This window comes from Hippoglossus stenolepis, chromosome 4 (assembly GCF_022539355.2).
Source record: "Hippoglossus stenolepis isolate QCI-W04-F060 chromosome 4, HSTE1.2, whole genome shotgun sequence".
Taxonomy (NCBI): domain Eukaryota; kingdom Metazoa; phylum Chordata; class Actinopteri; order Pleuronectiformes; family Pleuronectidae; genus Hippoglossus; species Hippoglossus stenolepis.
Window position 1 is genome coordinate 9004822 of NC_061486.1, and position 21292 is coordinate 9026113.

The window sequence follows — 21292 nt, forward strand, 5'->3', positions numbered from 1 at the left end:
CACTATGCAGAGCACTGATAACCCTCAATGAGGCTATGGAAAACAACACTGGAAGCCAACTCTAAGGCAAGATATCATGACACTGTCCCTGTTGCTGTTCTGCAGAAACTAGATCATCGCAAAGAGTGGATATTGATTCAGATTCAGAAGTGGAATGACCATCAGCCTCCTCTGATAAATAAATGACATCGACATGTACGCCAGGAGTGATTGAGACATAGACTCACCAGGATCTACAGGAAGGAGTCTTTCAGATTGGATGAATATCGGAAGAGCGGGAAGGCGATCAGGACTGAAAGGGTTAAGTTACCAGAAAGAAAGATAACAGACATACAGGACAGCTACAAGCACCAAGGTATCCCAAAGTCTAATGGGAGCCATGATCATCAACTGAAAGAGGAAGTGGCTGGCATTTGAGAAATCGGCGGTTCCAAAAAGCCGACCTGTAGGAAAGCTCAGAGGGTCTTAGCACAATACAAGGTCCTAAGCTCCCAACAGACGCTGGGGTCTAACCACAGCAGACAGGACCCAAGGTTGTGCAGAGATGCCCTTTAAACAGTCGAGCACATGGTAGCAGGGTGTAAGTTGCATGCTGGGATAGCGTACACAGAGAAGCATAACCATGTTGCTGGGGAAACAGGAACATCTGTGCCGAGCTTGGATTAGAAGTACCCGAGTCACGTTGGGACAATTACAAATGTTTGTAATTTTGGTGGATCCGACCCTTTAAACAGCTGCTTCACCTTTGTCCCGGTTTCACTCACCTGTGGCACATGGTGCAGGTCACCTACAACAAACCGGAGCTAAATTTAGACTGAAAACCGGAGCCGTATGTTACATAATGAAAAAAGGGGACACAGAGATTATTCTCCATCCAGATTAGATTTTTATCTGAAGTTTGTTTCTGGAAAATTTGCTTGGGCTGTCTTCCCTTTGTTGAAAAGCAGTCATTTAAGCAAATAAAGTACAACCCAATAATTGAGTAAATGTGGGCATTACAATTTAACTTATCCTTACAGGGTTAATTACATTTAAATCACATGATCTGCTGTTGTCAAGTCTGTGTTTCTATAAGATTAAACACACACATTGTGTAAATTAGACACAGGAGAAGCTATTGCACTGCACTTGTTTAAAATAGGTTGTTCAGTACCTCACCCCTGCACATGATTACTGTCCAGTGCAGCTCTGTGCCTCAGCAGTCACAGTCGTGTTCATGTGTGACATTTTACTGCCGAGCAAAGTGTCTTGTATCTATTCACCATGCTCGCAAATCACAGCTGTGATTTATGTGGCGCAGTGAATTGTACAGGTAATTTCGCTCCTGCTTTACTTCCCTTCTGTGCATTACTGTGCTAATGTGACACTTTATTGATCCCTGTAGGGAAATGTTCTTTTCCCAGCAAGGTCTAAGTGCAGGGTCAGTAACAGGCGAGCAGCTCAGCAGCTGGTAAAGATTCAGTGTCGTGTTGAAGGATGTTTGCCGTCATGGGGGCTTAAACCTGTGGCCTGCTGTGGTTGAAGGACGGTCACCAAACTCAACACGCTGCCAAAAGCTGCCGGTTGTTACAAGATTTCCCTGTTAGTTAATGCAGATGTACAGTATAGTAATTATCTGCTTTGTAACTGCACTTCAATCCTCACACTACCTGCTTGGATATATGAAAATGTAAGCAGACATATTATGAAATAAACAACATGATACTACGGTAGAATCTGAGCACTAATTTTATTTATTGTGGAGATCTGGAGACACAGCAGCAGCAGTAAAACACCAGTTGAAGTAGCACAGTAGCAAATGACTTTTGGAATCATACACACATACCTATTACTTAAATTGACCCACCGGCCCCACTATCTCACACATTAACTTTCGCAAGTCAGCGGTTGCACAAATGTTCATCAAAAAAACGTTTGTGTGTACACTCATCACACCATTCAAAACACATGAGCAAATTGCGTTTGCCTCGTGATCCAGCAGTGGGCGCTCACTATCAGCTTGACCTTTTGCATGTCTTCTTGACCCATCAAGTCACTAGTGTTACGTTGTTTTGCAACAAAAAAGAGGCAAGCAAGCAAAGCTATCCTGTGTGGACAATCACAACCTCATTTGAATACATATGAATTTGCGTATCGTATCAAATTTGTTCAAACTCAGTTTTTGGAGTGAGAGCCCAACTATTTATCAATACTTAGTTTGACGCTCTAGTTATATAGCATCTCGTATCACAGAGAAAAAACAATCTGATATAAAAGATCAGAGTGAACGCTCTGCAGATACTGCACCAACACATGTCTTTTCATGTCAAATGTCCGGTGATCACAGGCTGTGTAATTTAAGTTTGCATATGTAATGTTGCCAAAAGCAAAGTAAATACAAATTTTACTTTTGCTTTACAACCACAGCAGAATGAAAAGCAGGCAGAGAGAAGGATTTTAATTCACAACCACTGACACATTCCCTGCAAACAACAAATAGATACATGTAAATCATAAACACATCATACAGAGGAACAATTGAACCGTAATGGCCTTAATGGACCATATGATTCAGATGTTGTAGCCAGTCATGCACTTTCTCGTTCAAAGAAAATGAAATAAAGTGGTCCCCAGTGAGCACACACCATCAGCGAGAAAGAGTCTTTACACAACAGGGACATGAAGTCGATGTGTGCTTCCATTTTACACAGTTACGAGCGGCGGTAATTTACGAGAGGTGAGAATCAACATGGATTATCACGGTGTAAAAGGATTCAATGGCTCCCCCAACACTGACATGATAGATTTAGTCAAAGAGGCTTTTAAGGCCCCTCGAGGGTCCACTTGTGAATGCATTACAAACTGCGCTTTTCTCAAAATGCTCCCCTCACTTTTGCGATTAGATGGAGAACAGTTGCTCCTCTGAGACTGACCGAGTGGTGTCTCTGTGTAATGGTCAAAGACGAGATGGTGATTCTGGTGTTTTGTCTAATCCTCCTGAGCTACTTTACTCTTCATCAAATATACGAATATAAACCCGGTGTCTTCATGATAGCAGATTTGCCGAATGATCATTTTCCTGAGATGTGGACCAAAGACAAATGGGTGAAATTAATATGAGGATGTTTCAATCTATTACTGCAACTAACCAATGTTTTCATCATCAATAGATCTGATTATTTTCTCCATTAGTCAATTAACTGTTTTGTCTTTGGCAATGTCTGTTCTAATTTCAAATTGCTGTTTTTATTCAACAGTCAAAAATCCATTAACATATTTCATCTATTGATGTCAATAGACAGTGACAAACTACAAATCCTTATTTTTGACAAACTATATACACAAACTATACATTAAATAAATCTGAAAACTGCGATCATTTAAACCCCACCCACACAAGCAATGTTCTAATTCTTCAAGGGCCTCAAACCCGGGGTATTACTTCGACTATTCCCTCCACGGCTGAACATAGAGAAAAAAACCTGTAAATGTTCTAGAGAGAAGCTTTTTAAAATCAAAGCAATAACCTTTGGGTTCAACATTAAAACCTTGAGAGCTGCAGTTATCACAGTGTTCTCTGTTGTTGTGTGGGGCTTTTACTCCACTATAAAGTGCCTGGTTCTGTTAAGATCTTTGAAGACAGCTGGGAGCAAAGGGGTTAAGCTTTTAATTCTGCTACAGTTCAACAGAGCATTGATTAGTTTGGATGGGGCCATTGATGGAGGCGGAGGTTGTGTTTGTTGTGGAGGTGGTGATTACAGATGGTAAACAGAGCATTTGCATGCTCATAAAATGAAGCATGCGGTTTTATTTTTGTGCATCTTTCCATGTTACAGCGTTGTGTTGTGTTTCTGAATATAACCGTCGGTGCCCTGAGCGTCTCCTGCTCTGGCAATTAAAGCTGAGCACACAGTGGACTTATAGACACATTTGTGCAGTGACTGAATGGGGCCTGTTGCCCTTTGACCCCTGCAGCCTCACACCCACTCTCTGCTCCGAGACCCCTTTCTCCCGTCATGTCGATCTGCAGCAGCCGTGCAGATAAACAATCGCTGTTTCTTAGGCCAGGTCACTAAGCTGCCTCTCCACACTATAATCTTATTATCAGCCCAAGCTGGCTTTAGCGGGGAGGGAGACGGAATCAACAAAAGTCGTGCTCGAGACAAGACATCGTAACATGACCACTGTCCTTTAACTTGTGAGACAATCGCATTATAGTAGAAACCTGGTGGTGAGCATGGAAAGGCTGAGTCTGGGAGCGAGGCTGGGAAATATAGTTTCCACTAACTACAGAGACATTGTGCAGTACTTCCCATTGTAAAAAAATATATAAATACAACATAATACAATAATAATAAATACAGTATAATATATAATATCATTTTAACACGTTTGTGTAATTTCTGCTTTTTAGAAAAATCTATTGATAAACAGTGAACAATAATTTACTGCAACATCAGTTAACTGGAAAATAATAAAAATGAAATAAAACCATTTCAGATTTTTTTCAATTTCACTTTTCAGGTCAATTCAGTTTACGTCTCTCATTTTTTGCACAAAAGCATGAAAAGCATACATAGTTAAATATTTTTAGATGGTGCAACATCAACATTTACACTGGAATTAATAAACGTAAAGCTCATTTATGCTCAACGTTAGATAAGAATATGAAAAGGGACCGAGCCTTCTGTCCGTACTCTGCATTCATTTCATCCATCGCTTATGGACACTGAAGAAACAGACAATACGGAGCAGGATGGAAATTGAGTGTATTTATAAACTGTCTTGTCTTAAGGACCTTTCAATGCCCTTTACAATACCAGTCACACACATTCATATAATGACTCCATGCACAGCACTTTTCCATCACACATCAGTCACACCATCAGAGGCAATTTGGGGTTCACTGTGTTGCCCGGACACTTTGGCGTGCAGAACTCGAGGAGCCGGGTATTGAACCACTGTCAGATTAGATGTGAGACACGAAGCAGCTGTCATTCTTGAGCTTTGTGTCATGAAACACCTGGTTCCAAAACAAAAGCACCTACCTAACCTTTGTTTTACAGCCTTTTCAAAGAAAACCGGCTTCTAGGAAAGAAAGAAAGCTCTTGAGGGCACAAGCTATCGTCAGAGTCTTCACCTAAACCAATTAGGCTGTTGATCAAATTCAGTGGTCCCCTCACCCCCAAATGATGCTCTCAAAAGGAGTATAAATACACTTGTAGCTGAGGTGTTACTCTGTGATATCATGAGGGACACTGAAAACTGTAAATAATTGGTCCACATGAGAAACACTACAGCAGCAAACACAGGATCTGAGAAGGATTATTTACCAGTGTGAGGCAAAGGGTGAGTCTGCTGTTCATGGTCTATTGTCTGTAATCCACCTTTCATCCAACTGAAGCTGTACATCAGAGACTGATACCACACTGGAACTAACTCTATAAACTTTATTTCAGTAAATGGTTTCAACTGCGCAAATAAATAAAACTCCTGCCACAATGTGGGAGTGAAAAATGACTCCAAAGGCTCATTTATGCTGCTTTTAAGTACGAAAAGAGATACGCTCATTTCAAACAATGTAACCGTCAGTGCCCAAATAGTTCCATGTGTCCTTTAAGATTGACCTGAAACCGAAATAAAAAAACCATGCCTGTTTTTTCTAACCAACTCGCAAAGTCTCTCCTCAAAATGTTACGTCAGTGTTGAAATTTCTTCCTCATGTCCTATGGTCTTTTCACTTGAGCTTTTGTACATCACATAACTATTAATTCAAGTGGTCCTGATCCATATCGTTCAGGATAAGTGCATAAATACGGACAAAATGAACACATGAGTATGGACAGAAGGCTCCGTCTGTTTCCATACATGTATCTAAGGTTGAGCCTAAATGAGCCTTGAGAGTTAAATAGAAAATGAAAGAGAAATAAAAATGCTCTTCGGCTATGGCGTATGTGCTTATATGCTGAAACTCTTTCTGTGTCTGCAGCAGTGACACTAATTTTCTCATTTGGAATCAGTAAGGACATGAGCACTGATCAGACGATCTAAATGCACGACGGTCGTCTCCACTGCAGGATTTTTCTGAAAACTCTCTGCCAATACTTTGTTCTTCTTTGGGCTAATTTGTGTCAGTGGAGGAGAACAGATGAATAATGAAATAAAGGCGTAAATGCCACAAAAGCAGGAAATGTCTTAGTCTGAGTCGCTGATTAATCACAAACTGGATTTGACTCGCTTCAGTAGGAAAAAGGAGCGCTGGTATTTTAAATGTGCCATGTTAAAATAAGAGCTTCTCTGCAATAAAGTTTATCTGTTGAAACTGACAATTTACTTTTATTCTTGCTCTTAAAAGCATCTTTCAATCTCCGGTTTATTTTCAATCAGTGTTTTAACTCAGGATTTATATATGTAACCTTATGAACTATAAATAAAATAGACAATGCAAATACAACCAAATATATAGAACTACATTTAAGAAAATAAGCATATTTTTTCCATGAACATGAATACACATCTTTTCAGCATTGTTTTTTCTCTGAAATAAAAGGCTTCATATCAGCAAACATTAGCATTCATACCAATTTGTCTAGGAAAGGCTGATATCGGCCAATTTTTTACCAATTAATCAATCACGCTCGTATTAACCTCATCAGTAAACCTCCTGGATCATTGCAATGTGCGTTCAGTTTGTATGCTTCCCACTGTATGGGCCAGTTTTCAGTGCTGAACTCTTTCTCTGATGTGTCACCACTTTCGGGATGAAATCCTAAATTTCCCCGGCTTGACTTGACACCAGAGAAACTTTATGACTTCATCTTCCCATTTCAAATGAAGCATATTTGATGTTTGAGCTGTAGCGCTAAAGGTGCCGCGGCTGCCGAGCTTATCAGGTTTGTGCAGGTTTCTTAGAAGCAGCTGCGTTCGCCAGATCAATTTAGAAAACCAACCAACCTCTGGGTCGGGAAATAGAAATGAGAAAATGTCCCCTCCTGAAAATAAGACCATATAGGTGAGACTCACTCTATAGATACTAATATATGTGACTTAATGCATGACTGGGCCCGCTGCCACTTTGCTGACAGAGATAAGGGAGATGGCTCAAAAAAACAGTTCATGTTTTTGTACACGTGAGCTAATTTAATTTCCGTTCAGCTAACTACTCTTTTATTACAAAGCTATTTTCCACAGTTCTTATTTCAGAGCGGCCATAAAACTGATACTGCAAACGAGTTACTGTGTTGAGCAAATTATCTGTTAATACAATGTCAAGTGATTTAGTCAGAATTTCATGTCAGAGAGAGTGGAGTTATAATAGAGACGTGCTTATATTCAGTATAATCCATGTCTGCTGTCCACTAGTGAACACTTAACCAGTTCTCAGTCATTTATAATGATTCAGCTCAACACTTTTCCTTCTCCTCATACAAACAACTTTAAAAATCTGCTCCCAAATTACATGGGCTCTTCTATGGTTCATGCCCCACTAGTTTTTGAGTAATCCTGCCAAAATACTTAGATAGAAAACAACCTAGATCGAATGGCACTCAGTAGAGCGCATACCTTCACTAAAGCCCAACGGTCCTCTGATGAAACCACATTTAAATTCACAAGAAGTATTTTTTGTGTAGTTGCAGCCCTGTTATCGTGCATTAAAAACTAGATATCAAATGTTTATCTACTGCTGCTAAATAAGTGACATTAGAGTTCTACCAGTTACATGACATTCTTTCTATTAACTGTAGTTCTATGAAGATGATCTTAACGCTTCTTGTGATTCAGATTCATATGATTTGTGAGCTTGGATCATATTTCCGCTCTATAAAAACTGGAGTAAATGTAAAGGTGTTCCTCACTAAATGTAGAAGTAAAAGATGGGAATTTTCTGCTTAACATGCTGCACTGAACAGGAAATGAAATTGAATCTCACCTGAACCGTTCGTGCAGAGTCGCTGACATTAGTGATGATGCAGAGGAGAAATTTCTCCTACCAAAGCTCCCTGGTCATACTAATGACATCGAGAGAGGCTTACAGACAGGAGTGTCACTTCAAGTGATGTTAAGGTCATTACTCTGCCCAGCTTCAATTCTCAGCCATCCCAAAGAGCCAATTATTCCAGGGTCTGACAGATCCCTGAGATTGTAAAATGCTGTTTGGCGACGCTTTCTGCTTGGTAGGTTGTTTGTATTTTGAGCGGCAATACCTAAAGGTATTGATTCTAATGGCAATTGCCTCGCCGCCACCAGCGGAGCCGAAAGAAAGTTTGTTCCACAAACTAAATTGATATAAACACTTGAGGGCTGGAGAAAAAAAAGAGTAAGTAAAGGGATTCATGAAAACAACAAAAGCCATTTCAGGAGGATTTGTTGTCACATGGTGAGTAAGTGGTGAGGTAAGACACAGGAAATCTTGACCGTATATATATAATAATTATATGCTGTCAAAAGACTAGTCAGACATGTCATTGACAGGTTTAAAAAAAAAAGTTTTTTAGATTAATGGGCCTAAAATTTGAAACAAGAAAATGATGATTTATTATTAATCAATATTTTACAAAACAATCTATCAAATATACACAAGCTTCAGAACAGAAGCAACAGTGGTTTTGTTTCATTACAACACTACATTATTCAACTTTTTTGACAAACAATTGTTCTATAACAGGTGATGAACCTAATTACAGATTTTATTTAGTTAGCATGACTTTTAGATCGAGCCATTGGATTTATAGCAGTTGTTTTGGAAATATGACTGATGATATCCAATCGCAATATTAAAAAAATCGCAAAACCCATCTTATCAGTACCCAAAAATCTTGACAGTATGCAATTAGGGCTCTTATGTGTGAATTTTTAATAACTTAAATAATCCCTAGAAAAATATTTATGCAGAACATAAAAATATGATTTTAACTTTGACCTTTGACAACCAAAATCAAATCAGTTCCTCTTTCAGTCCAAGTGAACATTTGTACCAAATTTGACAAAATTCCTGAGGTATCATGTTGACAAGAATTGGACACACACACACAGACAACCTGTAAACATAATGTCACTGGTGAGGAGTAACATTACAGAGCCACGGTGTAAAGCAGTCTTAATCTGCGAGGTGGAATAACTGCGGCCCGTGCGCTTGAGTTGCCTCGCCAATGCAGGATTGACCCGAGGGACCTTCTTTAGCCTCAGATAACCACGCCTGGAGCCTGTGAGGACAGGTTAGACCTCAAATCAGATGAGAGCATTAATCTGGCCTCAACAACCCTCCCCTCCATCTGGCGAGACAGTCGAGCAACAGGAGAAAGGAGCAAGTCTGCCTCTCACTCCTCAATGAATACTAATCTCCCATCTCTGCTCAGACCGAAGCCACCGTGCTTCAGAACACACCCGTTCTGTCCTTCCACGCATTAAAATCCTCCAGTTTCTTACGGCTATCATCCACCATTTAAAAACTAACCTGTCACCAGTACAGCCTCGCACAAAACTCATCCAACCCTGTGACACCACAGTGAAAAAAAATCCCATCTCCCTTTGCTTTACTATAACTGCCAAACAGGGCAATAATCTTAGCGCGCCTCAGTGCAGAACTCATCTGCTGCCACCAGACAGTCCATTTCCTACCTGCACTACAAAGTCAAAAGAATAGAGATGTTTCTTTTTCTCTCTTTACAGACGAGCAGTTTTCAGGCGTTTTACCCCCACAAATCAATCTCACTCTGTGGATAAAAGGAAACATTTAAAAAACGCTGATGAAACTGGTTTTAGTGCGTTAAAAAAAGAGCCTCCGTCATATATTACAACAGCTTGCAACAACTGAGTATTTGTGATGAGCTGCAGAAACTGCCTGAAAATTAATTTCAGCAGGTGAACGCGTTCTTGAGCCACGAACTCCAGCATTAATAGGATTTCTTTGCCTCAAACCTTGACGTGAACGTCTCTTGGCAAATCAAATGCTGCTGCAGACGTCAGTCGGGGGCTTTTTGCGTAGTGTATGTGGGTTTGTGCACCTGGTCTCTAAAGTTCACACGCTGGTTTCTAACCGGAGCAAAGGTCTCTTTTAAAGACTGAATGTACCTCATTAGTTTGTGCCACTTCCTCTCAGAGTGCACCTGGTCTGAATCAGCACGACCCTCGCCTACGCCTGCGGTGTAAATGACACACTCCTACGAGATGCATCATTTATGGCCACAATCAGGGGAAACCGGCGGCTTCCACAAACTCAGCACAGCTCATTTGGATGCTTTTTTTTCCTTTGTAGAATATCTATGATTCAGAAGCTGAGCGGTTACAGCAGCAGAGGTAAAGACGAAGGAGCAAAGCAAACATCTGATTGGCAGAGAAGGGAAGATGGACCAAAGTGTCTCATCCTGCAGGTGGTAAAACTCCACTGGTCACCAACGGCCACATCATTAGTCTCATGAAGATGGAGTGTGGATGAGGAGGCGGCGGGGAGGTGAAAACACACCTGTCAGGCTGCACCACCGCTGGCTCAATCAGCCTGAGCTTCATTACGATTCACTGCACTGAAAATCTAAATCTACAGCGACGTGCATTCGACACAGCCACAGCCCATCGGTAGGTTTACAGAAGGATTTAATTAACTGACCAAACAGAACTTTACTGAACAGCAGCTGAATTTAAACAAAGCCTTTGTCCGATACATATTCGTGAGCTGTGGGAGGTCATGACGCAAAATGCTGATGGTTGTTAGGGTAGTTGTGGTTCCAGCAAACCTGAGTACGGTGAATATACCACACTGTAAAACACCAAATGAGGGAGTATCTTTTGAAAGAAGTTACAGAGACTTATACCTGTCGCCTGGAGACTTATAAGATAATAAATACAAATCCCGTTGAAATAATTTTCTTTGAATCAAAAGGAAAATGTGCATTTAATCCAGTATATTAAATTACATCTACCACATTCTTATCTTGTATTCCTATTCATCCAGGTCATGGTATCTTCAGGAATTTGGACTTGGTTGTGTTTGCCGTTTTATGTTTTATCCACTTCTAACTGACTAATGGGAGATTTACTCATGTTCAAATCCTGAAGCAGCGACATTTTGTACCTCAATGTCTCACTGGTTTGGACTTATAACGCAGGCTACTTTCTCTTGTCATACTTGACATCAGAAACCTTTTTCAGCCTGTTCAAATGTCGCACAGTATCAACAACCATCACTTGACATCTGTAGCTGCTGCATAAAAACATTAATATTTGATCAGATTAGGAAAATGCATCCTCCGGGGTTTTACTACCATCGTAAACAACACTTCTCAGACAGATGAGCTGGAGATTGTCAGGCGTAATTTCCTTTTGTTCCTAATTACAGTATCACTCCCTGAATACTGATTACTACAGACACAGTGTATAGTAGTGGTACTGTACTTTTAATAAATATACTGTTAGAAACATTCATGGTCAGATTGATGTGTGAAGGGGCAATGATCTTAAAGCGGGTCACTGCTGTTTAATCACAGGAGAGAAAACACCATAACATATACATGACTGTGAGCTTTCCTTTCTGTGAGTAGTTTCAATAAGTGAATAATTCAAGTGCACCACACGAGGGCTGGAATAGAAGCGAGTGTAAAAGATAGAGATGAAATGGTTTGAAAATCATTTAATATGATTATAGTCATCAGAAATATGATATTCTGTACTTAAAGCTGAAGTTAAATTGAACTAGTACAACTTCTCGACCCTTCCTCCTGTTTCAGATGAGTCTAAAGCGCCTCCCTGCACCAATCTCATCGACCTGCAGAGCTGGAGAGCGTTCCTGCCATACTGCGTGCAACATGAGCTGCTGCTGGCTGGCTAATTGCAATGAAGCAGACATTTGGCTAACTCACGCTATGTAGACAACCACTATAGCAACACTTGGCTGTACAGCTCAACCAATAGCTCGCCAGTCTCAGCTGTCAATAATGATTGATGTTCCAACGCGTTTTTATTCGCATCAAATGACTCTAAAATTAAAAACATTTATCTTAATGTATACTTTTTTTGTCCATGTCCAATCTGCTAACATGGAGGAGGTGGGATTTATGACATATATTGCAGCCAACCACCAGGTGGCGATCACGATACCATCGTGTTTTCGATCAGTGTTTACAGTCTATGCTCTCTATATGTCAGCTGGTGCCATGTCCAGGATGTACCCAGCCTCGCCCCCAGTGTCGGCTGCGATTGGCTCCATGCCCGACTGTGATCCTCAAAGGATAAGTTGTAAAAATAATGGATGGCAGGATGTACGATCAATATGTTGGGTCTAATAATTAGGTTAAATTATTTAATATTCTGCAAATACTACACTCTTAATTTATTATTAATTTAGGACAATAAGGATACTAGATAGAGTGCACTCTATCCAATTGCGACTGGTAAATTTCTCTGAACATGAAAACAGTTTAATCACTCAGAGCTCAACAGAATTAATCAATGCTGTTGCAACAGAGGCTGTTGATCAGCAAAACTTGTTACAGTCTGTATTTTTCCACAGAAAAATAGTTGAATTGGGTTTTCAACTATATCATTGACTCTCCTTTGTTGTCGAGCTCTGTCGCCTTTCACTTTAATCAGAAACATGAACAAACCAAAGATCTCTTACAGTCATGGTGAGAGAAGTTTACACTTGATGCCTCCTCTTCTGTACAGCATTTGAACATTTTCTTCAGTCGGAGTTAAACTGTTCCCAGTCGTTGCTGACAGAGCGGCACAATCATGAGAATTATTTGACGGTTACAGTATGCTGTGGACAGCAGATCGCTAATGCACTCAGTGTAGCTCACATCAAAGCAAATCACCCGGCAACAAAATGCTGATTAGTTTGTGAAAATAATGGTTAACATTGTGTTCCATATTTTTCCTTCTGATGCTGGGGAAACATGGATCATTTGTTTAATGTGCATCAGCTAAAATGTACATGGCTCCAACACAATGATATTCCCTTTATAACAGCAAAGCAAGCACAACACGCAAACTGCAACAAAACACTTGAGAGCGAAATGGTGGCATGTTACACATACACAGTGTTTCTGCTGTTCACCAAACTAAGACCTTTCAATTACACTGAAAGTATAATAGTGAAAAAAATATTTCTGTGTTAATTTAGTACACACATATTATTGACTTTTTACTTCCCATGTCTATATAACAATAATTATTGTGCCCAGGAGCAATGTATGGATTACTGAGCAAGGACCACCACCCTCCCAGGACCAGAGCCTCTGTTTGATGTGATCATGAATATTTCTTGTTTAAAAGCCAGAGAACTTAAGAATATGAATAAAAAATATCCAAAAGAGACACAAAATCCCCAAAAGACACAAAAAATAAACAAAACATAAAAAGTAAAAAATGTATCTTTGCCAGTTTCTCATAATCCATTAATATCAGGACCCAGATAACTGGCAAAAACAAAGATTTTTTATATATTTTGCTACAACTGACACTTCCAGGAAACTGTCATCTTTCACTCCTGACTTAAATATGCCCGGGGGTCTGCTATCTCAGGGTTATTATTCATCTTGAGATAAATAGACTACTCGATTATGATTGGATACAAAATAGTCATGTGACCCATGCAGTTGGAGGTCGATAAAATAGATGCGTTTTTACAGTATTTACAAAACAGCTTTCGCTAATTATAGTTTATTATCAGTTTCTTACGCTACTCGCATATGCATTGGATTAACGCTTGATGGTGGGCGTGCCTGAAGTCATAATGACGACAATCACATTTTCATGCTTGGTTTACAAAACATAGCGAGCCTTCGTGCAAGTTTGCCGTGCTACCCAACACTACAATGCTAAAGAGAAGTACACGAGATAAATAAATTCCACAACCAGCAGGTTAGCTAGCTGCATGTGCCTCCTCTTTTACACTACTACGATTTGATTGGCTTGTGCCCACGCTTGAGTGTTTGTTTGCACACGATTTGAATGGCTGGTGCCTCCGTTACCACGTGAAAAGTTGAGTTATGCTCAACTTCTGCCTAACTCTGCGCTAACGAAACAATGCACCGGTACCACAAAGCAATTTGGCATTACATGGTCTTTCGGAATTCAAATAAAGCGAGCAGCGTTTCCATTAAAGCCACATACGTGTGAGTCCTGTGTTACGTGGCTACAGTAGAGCTACAGCTCGTCTGTCAACAAACGTCAACATCCTCCAGGTGAGTGCAGCACTTCCAGGCTCTTTTAATCACCTGCCTCAAAGTCACATTAGCTCAACGAGCCGGCACACACAGCGCCACTCAACACCTGTCAACCTCCACTACTGTAACTGTCACTGGAAAATCAACACAGATAACTTGATGTTTAGAGCCTTCGGTGTGTCACTGTGATGTCAAACACACAGCAGCTGTTGTGTAGGAACAGAAAAATATGCACATCACTGTCCTTTTCATTGTGTGGCGCGAGCATGAGCCAATTAATCTGACCTAGTTCTATACGGGAGAATCCTTTCGGTAGCTTTGGCTGTTTCTGCCTCCAATCAGTGTCTGCAACCTCTACAGGGGTCCTCCGAGTGTTCATGGTACACAGAGTGGACGCTGGTCAATTATAGGAACACCCACACTAAAGGTATGTGTCAGCCTAACAAATGCAACCGTATGAGAAACTGGTGGAAATGTATCAGCTTGAGTCGATAGAGAAGATAAATTCAGCTCAATGAAGTGACTCAGAAGACGAACAGCGTCAGGATGTTTTCTCTGCAGCAGATTGTACTGGTGACAAGAAAGAATTAAGACTAACACGTTTTATTTTAATGTGTTCAGCTCATTACTCTGCACGAGGATAGAAAACTAAGGCACTTATTCTAAGTGAACCTGGATTAGAGCAGAAACAATTAATCACTTAAGCAATTAGTGGAACAGGAAAATAATCAAATAGCAACTATTTTGAAAAATGATTCAAGTAATTTCTAGAGCAACGGTAGAGATAAAAAAGGGGAATATTCCCTGGTTTGAGTTATTCTCTGGTTAGTTTGTTGGAATGAGCCAGCTGAGCATTTTACCCTGTTGAGCGTAACTACAGAAACACAATCAGAATCAGCTTTATTGGCCATGTATGCGTACACATATATGACAACTACACTCATCATTATCATTAGCACACAATTAGACACAAGAAAAAATTGAATTCAACAGTTGACGATTAAAAACTGAGACTGTTGTAGTGTGTAATAACTTTCTCATACCGATCTACTAGCAAATATACATACATATATATATATATATATATATATATATTTTTTAAACTGCCAACGATTCCTAAGACGTTGTCATCAAACCCTCATGACAAAGAAATATAGCTGAGGCTTAATAGTTTAAACATTAATTGTTTTATAAATAACAATCAATAAAAAGAAAACACAAATAAAACAAACATGAAAGTGGAATTTAGAAAATAAATATAAATGTTTTCAAATATTATTGAAACATATATCATTATCTTTTAGAAGTTCTTTGACTTCTTTAATTCCGGATATCTCCCAGATCTCTGAGACTCGGTCTTGCCAACCTCTGCCTGTGCACTGATAGTTAATTCACATGCAGCAGCCTGCCAGCAGTGCTGTTTGTTCCACTGCTGGACGACCACTGTTTAATTTCTTGTTTAGTTAATCATGCAATACATAATTAGAATTACCCTAAGCTCTGTGAGTTATTCTGTGAAAAGGGATATAGCTGGCTCGCAAGCATCAGCTGACACCGGAGCCAAGTGGCTCCCGTCTCATTATGAAGCAGCCGTCACTGAACACAATCAGCTGAGGACATGGTAATATTCTAATAGCGGGGCTGAGGAGAAAGGCATTCTCACATGAGGAGGGTGATGTTGGCACGCTAACCTGACTCTCCAGTCAGACTACTGGCTGCCAAGTCGCCTAGTCACTCATGAGCAGCAGTAATGTGTTACATACTGCGTGATACTGTATCACTGAAATGTTCAGCGTCGTCTCGTAGAAGCAAAAATGAAAAGGATCCTAGAGGCAGCTGAGTATTAACACATTTATTTAAACCTTTAACAGCCAATTAGCAAAGTATGGGTCTCGTCATGTAAAGCCAACAAGCTGCATTTCTTTAATAGAGGCTGAGTCTTCTCGGCTCATTTGAAGTAATATCGGACAGACGGGCAGCGTGGTTTACTGCAGCAGTTTCTCCCACCGCTAATTCTTAAGTTTCTGACAGGCAGGATTGGCTTTTGACAGGCTGCTTAGCTGCTGTCGGAAACATAAAAAGAAATCCATCATGCAAATTGAGAAATCCACTTGATCACCAGAACTGGAGGCGACTGTGAGTTGCTCGTCAGCGAGCCCTCAAAACTGAGTTCATCCATTTGTTTCATTCCATTTAGCAGTTACACCAAATCAACAGACGGCAGATGTACTGTCACGCCAGAGTGGTTCCCATGCACATGACAACAACACAGATATAAACTCAGGTGTCCTGTGCTTTGTTGAATAATGAAACACACAAATGCTTTCTAAGTAATTTCAGCATCTGAAACTGAGCTGAAGATGGATATGATGTCCAGCTTTTTTCTCTTTTTTTTTTCCAAAGCTGGAGTTTGAACCAAACAACTCCTGACACAACAGACACAAGCTGTAAAAACCTACGATTTCTTCACCAGCGCAAAGACAACATCTGGTCAGAAGTGATGCAGCGGCACTGTTGACAAGATCGTCCGAGTCAGAAGAGCCTAAAGGCCTTTTATAGAAGCGGAGACTAAATGATGCAGAGTGTGTTTAAAAAGAGGGAAATTCCTCATGTTTAACACTTCTTGTCAATATTTGTGTGTGATTATGTAACGTAATAGCATCCAGCTGGAAAACAGCTGTGAGTTCTGGCTCCGAATGAACTGTTTCAAGTACAAACCCTTTTTTATTCACAGTGACCTTTCAACAAAAAGCCATGTCATTTAAATTGTAATCTTTGATTTTTAAAAGGTATAATAAGGCATAATTCGTGAGCTTTTCTGCCAATATATTTGAATTTGTATCAGTTTATCACTGAATTTGTTGCTAAATTAATGCTTATAAGCCATTCCAGGGGGAAAAAAAGTCAATATTTGATAGAACTGAGATTTTATATTTCACCATTGTATAAGTGATCCCCCAAATATGTCTGGTCCAGAATCATCACAATGACATCCTGCACTTTCAGGTATAAACACATGGTTTTTATATGTCTTATTTTTCATGTCACAAGGGACAATAACCATCAAAAGAAAGCAAAGGAAAAAAACTTTCCTTGAAACTCAATTTAAGTCATTCAACCGTGCAACAACATTATGCCCTCTTAAGATGAGGAGTGCTCCGCTGTGTGGTGCCTCAAAGGGGACCTCTAGTAAAAAAAAACAAGCCGTGGCAGCCACTTTGAATTTCAAAGCAATAGAAAAATTACATATTTCATGTAGTGTCAGCGTGCTCTCGTTCCCGCAAAACTTTGTCGCAGGACAGGGTGGGGGCAGGGGTCAGACGCGAATAGACTCATAACTGCAGATACGTCCTATGAATGGACTGAATCATGAATCTGAGTATAATGCAAAGTGGATTAGAATCTGGTGTTAATGAAAGCCTGTGAGAAGGTAGGGCTGGGCGACAAAACATTTATCGCAGTATAATTTTCCTCAATAGCAATATGACAAAAGTCCAAATACTGTATGTATTGATGTATTGATTATATGTTGTGCTGGCTCATAAAAAACATTAATGCTATATCTAAGATTGCTAAAATTAGTGCCCGTTCTAAACTTGCCTTTTCTCTTGGTTAGGTTCAGGCTCCGCAGCTGCTTCAGAATTATTCCTCCTTTAAAATGTACGGTCACTTTTTTTTTATTGTTTGCGTGTTGGCCGTTGTCTACAGAGGTTCTTATTCACGGCCTATGGCGCAAAGTGAAGTTACAAAATGTTGCGTTGATCCTACCTGGTTTATGTACAATAAAGATTTTATACTCACACACACACACCGAGTGTTACAGAGCACTGGTTGCCTGTTTATTACATTTTTATTAATATTTATCATATTGCTTGTCCGAATCGCACCAAACTCGGTGCTGCTCTTACCATGACCACTAAGAGTCAAATCAAAGGTCAATTGGATGAACGGTTTGCGAGAGAGACAGACGTTTGTGGAATTTGTAGGTAGATGTTTTAAAGTGTCATAAAGAAGAGTTTAAAACTTCACTAATTGAGCAAAATGTATTAATGATAATAAAGTGACACTTATCACGATAATTACCGATATATACCGATGTGGAAATGTCTATATTGATATTTTTGGTCATAATTTCCAGCCCTGGTGAAAGGTCACACAGGTAAACTCTCTTTACTGTGTTGTATGTTTGACTTTAGTCACTTAATTGATCCCAAGTAACAATTCAAACTCAGGATTCTGTCAATTGGAATAAAAACTAACTTTACTTTGAAACTGCTTCTAAAGTGGACTTTGGCGGTAGGGAAGGTTTTCAGAGAAATGTGAGATGTCCCCGTGTTCCATGCAGATGGACGTGAGACCTCCTGGTTCCTCAGACACTCCAACAGCAGCAGCTTAACGACGCGTCGAGTGAATTAATCAGCTTATTACCTTGAAACATCCACATGAACAGCAGCAGCGCGCGAAGTCTCGTCTTTATCTCCATGGCGCCGCATCCACCGGCTCCTCCAAAGTTCACACAGCAACAAACACGGGCTTTCACTTCCACAAAATGCGGCTAGACGCGTCTCCAGGTGACGGTGTCCTCTGTGAGAAGCAGCGGGAGCACATGGAGCCTGCTCTCCTCCTCTCTGCCATCCCGCCTCCTCCTCCTGCTCTTCCTCCTCCAAGCAGCGGCTCACATCACCGGGGCGCACCGGCGGCTCCGCGCCTCACACCCGGGGGAAGGAAAGAAGAGACGCTCTCGCTCCTTCGCTTTCTCTCATTCCTCGCTCCTCTCCTCTCGGGTGTTTTCCACGTCTGCTGCCTCTGCCGGGCTTCACTGAGTGAGGCTGCCTCGTGTCCTCCTCGCTCACTCAAACTGTGGGAGCTTTATTCACCTGCAGGAGCTGCTCGGTGACGCCCCCTGCCACAGAAACCTCAACTGCAGCCGGACAGTCAGACGACACTGTGTAAAAAGTTCACCTGAACAGACCCAGAACTATCATACAGGTGTTTATGAGTTTATAAGTATTCAGATCCTTTAAGTTAAAGTAAATAGCCTAATAATACTCCATCAAGAGAAGAAGTATTGGCCAAAATCAAATACTGAATTTTGTAGTTAGTGGAACAACTCAAAGGAGGTGAAAGTTTCAAAATACCTCAACAAAAGTGGTGAATCACAAAAGAGAGGGTTTATATTCAAAGCTTGTGTGTTTTCTTTTTGCTGTTTTTAAATCGCTGAGAGCAAGTTTTAGAAAACTAGACACACTGCATGCGCACACTGTTTGGGGATCATGATGGTGGATCGCCAATCAGAGATCGTGGATCCTGATCGTGTTGGCAGCTGATCGTTGAATAGGATTAAAACAAGACTGCTTGACATGCATACACCTGCTCACATACTCCACCATTACTGACAATAACTCCTCAATTAATTTGTCATTGCTGCTCCCTTCATCTCCATCAGACATTTTCTAATGTATAAATAATTTAAACATTGACACACTTTTCCATTATGTTACTGTTTTCTGCTAAAATCATGTAAATTATGTAACGTAACTTAATGTAACATAATGTAATTTGATGTAACATTAAAAAATGCTATAACATAACATATGGGGACATATTTCAAGCAACCTGATGAATATAGGTTCAATACTCACTCTCCAGTTAGCTCAGTTTTGGTCTCCACCAACTCCTGCTTTTGTCCCCAGCAGCCGTCGGCTCCACTATCGTCACCAGCTACTTGCTAACTTTGTCTTTCTGCTGTTTGGTGCAGGACACGTGCAAGTAGTGCACAGTGAGTTTTTTATTTAGAGCCTTTTCACGGAAAGCAACCTCCTGCTGTGGCGGGGGGGAGCAACAACAGCTGAGGTTGGGCCCTACAAAAAAACTGTTTAAAAAATAAAAGAGTTGGAAGAGACTGTATGTGAAAATGATAACCCTGCATTTTCCAGTTATATAGTCATTGGACTCATTGTTAAGTCCACACCAAGGTCAAATAAGTCATGTTTATAAGCACAAATAAAATCTGAGAATAATGGAAATACTCCTCACTAGTGGCTTTAATTTTAATATTTAACTTTTACTGTGTCTTATCTTAAAACACTAAAATCATCCATACCCATAATGAGGTCACTCGAATACACTCGGGTCCAAACAAATGTAATGTCAACTCAATTACCATGAACTTCCTGAAGTATTAGAAAGTCTCATTCAGAGCAGACACAAGTGTTGCAGGTAAAGGTCTCACAGGAAAACACTGCAGCCACTTACACAGGAGAACCGGATGCAGGCTGTGGGGTTTTACATCGTAATGTAAGTCTCAGCTCACAATAAATGGGCTGTCAGGTGAAATATTAATGCAGGTGGAGCCATGTGTTGTATTTTTAATGCAACATAATGGATTTATTACGTGATATTAAGCTTCACATGTTTTTTGACAACATGACCTGCGCCTCCATGGTTCACAATTATACACATTCGGACACATGAAGACGGATATGAAAGGCTCTGTCTTTGTGTGTGTGTGTGTGTGTATTTGTGTATGTGTGTGTGTTGATATTTTTCATCTGCTTCGAGTTCTGTCTGACAGGCAATTACGCTCCTGACTTATTTATGTTGTTCTCATATTGTGGAACCGGCTGTCCCCGTCTTCTTCCATAGACGGATGTTAAGGTTCGACCTGGTATAGAGTTTTCCCCTGAAAACTGTGTCGGTGTTGTTTTATCCAGACGGATGTTGAATCCGACTCAGAACTATTCGGTGAAACAGCTCAGGAATTCTACTGACCTTGAAACACAAGGTCGGGACAAATTGTGCAATTTACTAAAGATTTATCAATACAATACAAGTATGTAAGTGCAAGGGAGGAACATGACTTTGAATTACTTCTAAGTATATGATCAATAATTATGGATAAGTCAATCTTACTGGAGGGAAAATGGGCTAAAAATATTTATTAGGGCAAATCAAGTAGTTATTTCCATTTGCTAGGTTCACCTCGATAAAACATCTGTAGTCTAAGACAACAACACTGCAATGAAACTTCCTTCATGAAACTTATGTTTTGTCTTTGTCTATCTATCTATCTATCCATCTATCTATCTTCCATCTATCTATCCATCTATCTATCCATCTATCTATCTATCTATCTATCTATCTATCTATCTATC

General features: G+C 40.2%; 1 protein-coding gene across 2 annotated transcripts in view; it reads right to left on the reverse strand.

Moving 5' to 3' along the window:
- The window catches only part of esamb (endothelial cell adhesion molecule b), a 40746-nt gene extending 21745 nt beyond the window's left edge, over nt 1–19001 (reverse strand). For both annotated transcript variants that reach the window (XM_035155029.2, XM_035155028.2), the window contains exon 1: nt 18567–19001. In XM_035155029.2, coding sequence (XP_035010920.1) covers nt 18567–18621 — 55 coding nt within the window. In that variant the 5' untranslated portion in view covers nt 18622–19001. The remainder of the gene's footprint in view (nt 1–18566) is intronic.
- Between the last annotated feature and the right edge of the window lie 2291 nt (nt 19002–21292).